General features: G+C 42.9%; 1 protein-coding gene across 1 annotated transcript; it reads left to right on the top strand.

Moving 5' to 3' along the window:
- Positions 1 to 277: 277 nt before the first annotated feature.
- On the top strand, positions 278 to 8,298 carry LOC130214640 (protein sprouty homolog 2). The gene is made up of 2 exons (XM_056446423.1): positions 278 to 843; positions 5,213 to 8,298. The coding sequence occupies exon 2, from the start codon at positions 5,281 to 5,283 to the stop codon at positions 6,130 to 6,132; it is 852 nt and encodes a 283-aa protein (XP_056302398.1). The 5' UTR covers positions 278 to 843; positions 5,213 to 5,280; the 3' UTR covers positions 6,133 to 8,298.
- The last annotated feature ends 300 nt before the right edge of the window (positions 8,299 to 8,598 follow it).

Genomic DNA, 8,598 nt, shown 5'->3' with positions numbered 1-8,598 from the left:
ATCTTGTTAGGCTTAGCTCAGGGAATCATATAGAACAGTTCCTGAGGGGGAGAAAATGAGAGATTGGGTTTCAGCCCGATGATGCCACTTAGCCATTAACTATATCCAGCAATACCAAGTGTCCCCCCCACCCCTCCTTAGCCCGGCCCTCCTTCCTTCTACCATTCATATCCAACCACCCCTCCTCCTCCTCCTTCTCCTCCCCGTCCCATCTCCCTCCCTTTCTCCCTCTGTTTCCCACCCTTCATCTCTATCTCTCTCGCTCTCACACACACATACATACACACATGCACACACACACACACTGGGAGTGAGTGGATGATTGCACGAGCAGGAAGCGCTGACCATACACAGATAGAGAGAGAAAAAGAGCTAGAGAGATAGTCCGAGAGAGACAATCCAGCACTCACACTTTTAGCTCATACTGAGAGAACACAAACTACAGGCGTGCTGCTGTGGAGTTTCCACACCGTTTTGTGGAAGTACTTCTGAAAGGCGAAGCTCCTCTCCATTACTTTGCCCTGGGGACACTTTTGTTTCTTATTCAAATAAATTGGGATATTACATGTGACATGCTGCCCTCGTTTCCACGAGAACTGCATCTTTCTTCAGAGTGCTCTTTAAACGTGCAGAGCCCTGGCTGTTCCCTGATAAAGGCTGTTGGTGTTCTTCAGAGGGAATGACTGAACGCTGAGGAGCCAGGATTGTTTGCACGTGTGGGACACTTGTGAAGAAGCGTCGGGAGGCAGAAGAGAGAAAACTGTTCAAGAGAACACAAAGGAGTGGACCAGGCACAAACATATAACAGTTTTGGCCAAAAAATGGATCTCCCTCCTTTTAGGGGTAAGCAATTCTTTATTTGAATTGATTTTATTCATAATCTGTATTAGTTGTTTCCGATTTTTTAAAAACAATCTCGAACTACTTTCTCTTGAGATTTTTAAGATCTAGTTCTAGATGTTCTCTGAATGAAATATAATCTAGTTGACATATAATGGGAGTAGAATATCATCCGAGTGAGAGATGATCTCTGTGTGTTGCGTAGTGCCCTAAACACAAGTTCTACTCTGACCCAGCCAATGCACTGGGCTTCGGGCATACAGGCATGGAATTGATTGTTCTCAAGGTCGGAGATGTCAATACTACCCAGTTTATGCTAGCAGGGCCTGATGGAGTGGTTGGAAGTGGAGTGGGATAGGACATGGGACAGCGCTGCACACATGTGTGCTCACAACAGTCTACGTCTAAAGTTTCTTTATGTTTAGAATTGGTTTTTTGATAAAGTTCTCAAAGTAGAGGCTGGTAAAAGAATTGCAAATTTTGTGCAAGGATGAAATTTGTGAAAAGTCCAAGTTTACAATGACATAAATCAAATCTCTGGATGTAAATTTGGTTTATACTATCATAATATCCATTGATATTTATCTGTTAATAGTTAAAGATTCATTTTGGACCTTTAGTCAATGTTTGTCAGTCTTTTTTGTTTTCACTTATCTTTATCTTATGTATTCCTCCTTTTTTCTAAGTGACCCTCCCCCATTCCTCTTCTCAGTCTCTCACTGTCTCTCACTCACCCAAACTTGCTGGTCTGCAGTGTCTATTTCAGTCCTTCCTGGGGGTCGGATTCGGCACATCCGGAATCTCATACAGTTTATTGTCATTCAATCCCACTGTGTTCCCAGAGGGCCCAGTAGGGCAGATCCCAGGGTCCTGGTGCCTGACAACTCAAGTCACAGTTAAGCCTGGCCCCTAGGAGTGTATATGCCCTCTGCAAGGCCTCCGGCCCCTACCCCCTGCGACTACCAGCTAATCAACCCTCAGTCAGCAATTGCCAATCTGCCACTCTATCAGAGTCAAAGAGAGAGAGAGAGAGAGAGAGAGAGAGAGAGAGAGAGAGAGAGAGAGAGAGAGAGAGAGAGAGAGAGAGCAGAAATGGAAAATGGATATCTCTAATGACAGTTAGCCTGCAGGAAGTCAGACTGGCCTGATGGTTGGCTGCAGAACTGCTGGATGCTTATCAGTGGCAGCAGGGGTCAATGAAAGGAGACTGGAGGCTTTAAAATAGCACCACAGTATGATGTCATTGGCCCACATCCTATCGGCCTCCAAACAAGTAGACACCATCAACACCTCATTCACCTGATGGCCACACCCACTGAGAGAAAAACAAGCTGAACATTATTCAGCTGTTCCAATGTTATCCAACGACCCTTTACGGGATGACTATTTTCCTTTTCTCATTTGCCTGTTTTCTCCTCCCTGTTTGGAGGTTTAAAGTTTCTCCCAGTCAGTGGTGTGTGGTGACTGTTATGAATAATATGCACTTCTCATCCTCTTCCTGCCCTGGATTGGATTACCCTGGCCAAGGATGTGTGCAAGGTAACGGGTGCAAGGAGCCCCGGGGCAGAGCCGCGAGGTACAGCTCACTCAGCACTGATACTCCCAGAGCGCAGGGGCCTGTCTTCAGGTTACCCCTCATGGCAGGCAGGGCTGAGTAAACACGGCCCTCTCTCCCTTTTTTCCTCTCTCTGGCACTCCAGATGCAGCTGTCTCTCACTCACTGAGCTATATGCACAGTTCTAGGACATAAACTGTGTTTTAACCTGGTACAGGTGTTGTCTTTAAATGCCTTATCTTCTCGAGCACCTAAAATCTTCAATGTCCTTTATTTTTTTTCCAGATTAGATTAGATTTGTATGCCTATTATAATAGTTCAGACATAATGCAAAGTTGGACCAGGGCTCTATTCTGAAAGAAAAAGAGAAACACAGACAGCCATTAGTGGTGATTGGTTTTTGATTTGCTTTACTTTGTCCAATGTAAGGTATTCTATCAAGTTTGGAGAGTTAGATACAGCATATCCTTTTAAATGATAAAACCATTCACTAAAAAAAAGAAGATGAAGTCTTCAGATGTGGGAGAAGAGAAAAATACTTTGAATGAATTCTGTATTGCAGAAACAGACACTGAATTTTGCCTTTGAATTTTGCTAATCTAAAGCGATCTATTTCGTAGTGGATACAGAAGCAGTGTGATTACAATTCCTTATTTTTCGTATTCTCTTAGTCAGCATCCTTTTAAAATTAATTTGACTCTAAATAGGTTTTCACCAAAGTCTTTGATCATTTAGTGTAACACTTTGAGAGGTCATGTTCAGTGCTTACAAATAAGAAAACCTAAAGCGAACAGCCCAATCAATTTCATAGTGTACAGTCAGAGTGCAAGCAGACTTCAATCGACACGTCCAAAGTCCATTGAATGTTCCCTAAACAACAGCTAGTAGCACTTTGGAAGGCACTTAAGTATTCACAGAATTTGTTCAAGAGAAAAAAAATTGTGCAAGCTAAACTGCAGAGATATGACAGACCGGTCTACAGCCCCAGTAAAGCCTCGCCCTGGTGCGCGGTCTGGGGCATGTTGGGCTAAAGAGTGCCCTGAGAGTTCGTAGGGAGTGGTAGAGTGCTCTTCGTTGGGGGGGTTTGAGTGGTGCGGTGATCTGCTGGGCTTCCTGATGTCAGCACCTTGCCTGCTATGCAGCTGGAGTGTGACTTATCGATCCTCTGGCACCCTGGCTGTTGCTGTTGGGTGGGGTAAAACACTGTGTAGGGGCTGTTATGTAGCAGCTTCTGCTCTTGTCTTCTGCTTATTTTATAAAAGTACCATAGTCATAGGCAGAGGAGCAAGGTGGTGTAGTGAGGGGCAAAAATTAGTTAATGGACAGTAGCTTTCTAATTGTTCTGGCTCAAGGTAATTCTCAAGGGGTAAAAAACATATTTCATTGATGATAACTTGAGAGTAACTTTGTGGACAGAGTTAATAGTAAGCACACTGTTTATTTGAAAGTGGCAGTTTAGACATTTTCTTTGTACCATTACTAAAAGCCCAGGAAATGCAATGTTTTTTAGGTGTAATTTGGGTCTGTTTTTACACAAGAGCACTGCAAGTCAGTGGAAAGTTCCAAATAAACTGCAGTGTAGCCGCGAGTGATAAATGCTCCCAAGTGCCGACACACTTGAGGAAAACCACATGGAGAGGACATGTGCAAATGCTCAAACAAATATGCAACCAAAAGTGCCTGACATGACACAGATGAGCTAACCCAAAACTTCCTCTCTGGCTTGTCTGCAGATGCTAGACTAAAAGTCAAAATGTTGTTTTCAAACTCAGGCCCCAAATAATGAGCTCATGGAAATGAACAGCAGACCCCTTTCAACAATTAGATGGACTGATAGGACCTGACTACAGCTCTCTGCTGGGTTTGATGTAATTACTCTCCAGGACTTCTCTTTCCTCCTCTGTGTAATTTGCAAATGCATTTTGTGCTTCCGACCTGGGCCTCCTTATCTTGAGTTTCTGGCTAGGCAGTGGGGCGGGGGAGGATGCTATTTTACCTTTTTTTTTGTGAGAGCATTCAGGGTTCTTGCCTGGAATTCAGCTGACTGTGCCCCAGATGCTTTTGGGACTGGAGCAGACCTTGCTGCTTGTAATCACTGCTGTTGTGAATGGTTTTCCGTAGCTTGATGTGTCAGAAGCATGCTTTCTTTTCTTATACAGTCTCATCGTAGGCAGCCTAAAATATTTTCATTTGTCCCTATTACACATTGACTAAAAGTTCGACAAACTTCAAAAAGTTGTCTTCTATCTCAAAATTTCTTGATGAAAGAAAACAAAACTCATTGCTATCTAATCCAGTGCTATTCAGGATCTTGTTTGGCTATGACATCCAATAATGCAAGCAGCATGTTTCTCAATTCCAGGATGCTGATTTTTTCCATGCACATTCCAATAGCCATGTTGTTCCTGTTTATGGAGGATAAGGCTTAACAAAAGAAGGGCAGCAGGGAGGGGCTACAGCAAATTCCTCCAAGTTGCTGAGGAAGAGATACCTCAGGACACTGACACTAAGTCTTTTGGGTTCCCCTGTTTCTCACAATTCATTGCTGTCAAATTCTTTGCTCTGGGTCCCTTCCCTTGTGTCAACAGCTGTGTTCTCCAGATGCTAAATTACAGTGTGATGTCAGTGGCTTTATCTCTCCATCCTCTGTGTCTAATAATAATTGTTGCTTTAGCCATAGACCATCTGAAAGGAGTGAAGACTTTTGAACATTGGTTTCAGCAATTACTTGTTATGTCGATTGAAGTTAAACCTCAAACGTATTATTTGACTGTGAATCTAAAATGATGGCTTTTTCATTTTGTCTTCTCACTACAGGTTTATCTGATGTACCCTGATATCGGTCAACCTTGCAGTTCAGCCCATACCCTGGTGGTCTGGAAAGAATGGATCCAGTACCACCTTTTCGGATGGACCCTGAAAGCCTGGATCTTCAGCAAGTTCCTGTATTATCTATTGACCAGATCCGTGCAATAAGGGCTAATAATGACTATGTGGATCGACCTGTGGCACTGGAGCCTGCATCTCAGGTCGGTGTCTTCTATGCACATGATGAGCGACGTCCTCAGATGTCTCACAGTCAAAGTCAGCATCAACATTCCCACTTGGCCCACTTGAGTCGCTCTAGTACTGTGAGCTCCATGTCTCGCGGCAGTGCTGCTTCAGACCAGAGACTTCTTACGGGACTAACACCTTCCCATTCTGGCCTGGCTACTGTGGTGCGTTCTCAACCCAAAGGAGATTTGAAACCTGACTCGCTAGGCAAAGGACTAGCTGATGGTGAGGACTTGGGCCTGCATCTATTCATCTGTGAACGTTGTGGCCACTGTAAGTGCCAGGAGTGCTGTACTCCTCGAAATTTGCCCTCCTGCTGGACCTGTGGCCAGCGCTGCTTATGTTCAGCTGAAAACGTCTTGGAGTATGGCACTTGTCTGTGCTGTGTGAAGGGTGTGTTCTACCACTGCTCATCAGATAAGGAGGACAATTGTGCCGATCGACCGTGTTCCTGCTCTCCGGCTCATGCCTGCTCCCGCTGGAGTGCCATGGCCTTCCTGGCACTTTGCCTGCCTTGCCTGTGCTGCTACCCTCCTGCCAAGCTGTGCCTCACTTTGTGCCAGCGTGGCTATGATCGTGCCACTCGTCCTGGTTGCAGATGCAGCAACACCAACACTGTGTGCCGCAAGATCTCTGCCACCAACCCTGCACCCTTTCGTAAAACCCTAGAAAAGCCTGTATGACAGCCTGAATAAACCTCTCGCAATCCTACTTTGAGGAAGAACCTCTAATGCTGAAACTTCTGGGGAATTCTGCTAAATGAACTGACCTGCTCTAAACCAATCAGGCCTCCCTGCATCATGTCCATTATCATGTATCCTAAAGCCCCCCCTTTTTTAAACCCTCGTCTATTTATTTATTTATTAGACTTTCCAGGATAGAGTTGGGTATGTGGACCATATGTAACATACAGGGAGTATGCTATCAGGATAAATGCAGAGGCTGTAGGCATCGTTGTCAACAGGAAGTCAGCACAGAGTGTGTCTTCTTCAGCCTTACTGAATGGAAAAACTGTAAGCAAGCTGGATACAGGACACTGGTCAGGGAGAGGAGCCCAACCAAAAAAATCTGACTTTGTAAGTCAAATCTGTTTGACACCAAATATGGGACCATTTTAAATCAGAATATTAAGCTCACCTAAGAGGGATGTGTTTTAAGACACTTGGCAAAGAGAGACATGTGTGTGTGTAAGAATGAATGTGTGTGTGCATGTTCATATGTGTATGTGTGTGCAGTCTCAGGCCGGCATCTGCTGTCAGCAGAAGCCTTTCTTTTTATTTTTAGAGGAGCTACTCTGAAAGATAAAGTGTCTGGTCAGGTTTCCAGCCCAGGGCAGCCTGACGCCAACCTCTCCCAACCACTCTTAGATCCTCAACTCTCTTTTCCTCTGCTGCCCATTGTGCTTTCAAACTGTTGAACAACGATAGGATCCTTGACCGTTTCTGCATCCAACCATGCTGTGGGACCAAACATTAAATGGGACTGTCTGGCCACCTTTGACAGTGCTCTCAGGATGGGATACAAGCCATTCCTTGGAGAGCTCTTGGACAGATTTGCTAGAAAACCTGTGGGACCATGCTTTAGTTTAACATCAGAACTGGGCGGTATCAGCTCAAAAAGCTATCGTGGTTGACCAGATCTGCCGAACATGGGACACGAGTATCTCTAAGGACATTGGGCTTTCCTGAGCTTCTCTGGTTGGCCCTGAATGCTTCACAGGAAGTGAGGTTAATGGGGACTATTGTGTCATCTGATGGGAAGAAGGAATTATATTGAGACCTGGCCAGAACAAGGTAGAATACCACACTTGGGAACAAGATGAAACGTATGCATTGACATCTGATATGGAAGATGAATGAATCTGTTTCGATTGTGTGTGTTCTTCCCCAAAAATGCACATCCTTGTGAATTCCTTTGCTATATTTTTGTATGTACATAGAATTCTTATTGTATTTGTATTTTTTAATCATTTGTTTTAATCTGGTTGATATTATTACCATTATTTTCTATTACTGTTAGACATTAACCTCAGAGACCTGACTATTACTATTAAGACTAACCATAAGGCTGATTTTGTATTGTAGAGGAGAGGTCCCTTGTGTGTATCAGTCCCTTGTGTATATGCAGTACTTTACATTACCAAATTCGTAAATGGGCTCTTTTTGGTTTGGATTTGTCCTAAGAATAGCAACACTTCACTTATGAAAAAAAATATATTTTATATACATAAGCTAAACCATTACTGTTTTAGGTCACACCCAAGCTCATAGATCCAATCATACAGCATGTTTCTCTAACTGCAAATAACATGTATTACTATCAGAGTTCATGGCAAGCATTGACAGAAGACACCTCTCCTCCACAATCGCATCCCACAGAAATGGCTTCTCTAAAGAGGGTCTATGATGTGGGTTTTCAGTGTGTAGGTACATACAGTTTACAAGAATGCCTAACTGGTGCTGTCCACAGTCTCTAAGTTAACCACTAAAAAGTTCACCATGTTGTATTAGTAAGTATTTCTTTGGTACAATTGGCATCTTGTAAGTTGTAAAAGAATTAAAGGAGAATATATAAACATATAAATATATATAGAAATATATAAAAATCTATACAAATGAATATATTATATATAAATAAATATATATATACATTTTACACTTTTTTTGTTGCTGATATTATCATAAAGTCACAGATATTTATTTAAATTGTTGCAAGAAAAGCTATGTATTTATTTCGGATGAATGAAAAGATGTTAAATGAAAAGATCCCTGTGATTATTTCAGCTTTTTCAGCGTGGATTGGTGGGTGTGGCCATAAGGCCATGGATAATAAATAAAATTTTTCAAATATTTTGTGTTTAAGGCTTATTTGTATATCTATCAAATAATGGTAATATTCAAAATTCAAAGTGCCCCTAAAATCCACAGATGCAGTTTATGCATTGTAACATCTAGGGCTAGTGCAAATGAACTGCTATTGCGCATATGCCTAAAAAAGTTATTAAGTGCGTAAGTGATCTGTTCAATAGAAAAAGCTGTGAAGCAGCAAATATATGTGTGTGTGGACAGTTATGTTGGTTTCAGTGCTGAGGGGTTCCGGTCTTTGTCTGTCTCTTTACTTCACTCTCTGCACTTCTGCCTGTTTGCCCC

The sequence above is a fragment of the Danio aesculapii genome, chromosome 21, assembly GCF_903798145.1.
Source record: "Danio aesculapii chromosome 21, fDanAes4.1, whole genome shotgun sequence".
NCBI lineage: Eukaryota > Metazoa > Chordata > Actinopteri > Cypriniformes > Danionidae > Danio > Danio aesculapii.
The sequence above is the reverse complement of the archived record's forward strand: the minus strand, read 5'-3'. Positions and strand labels throughout refer to the sequence as shown.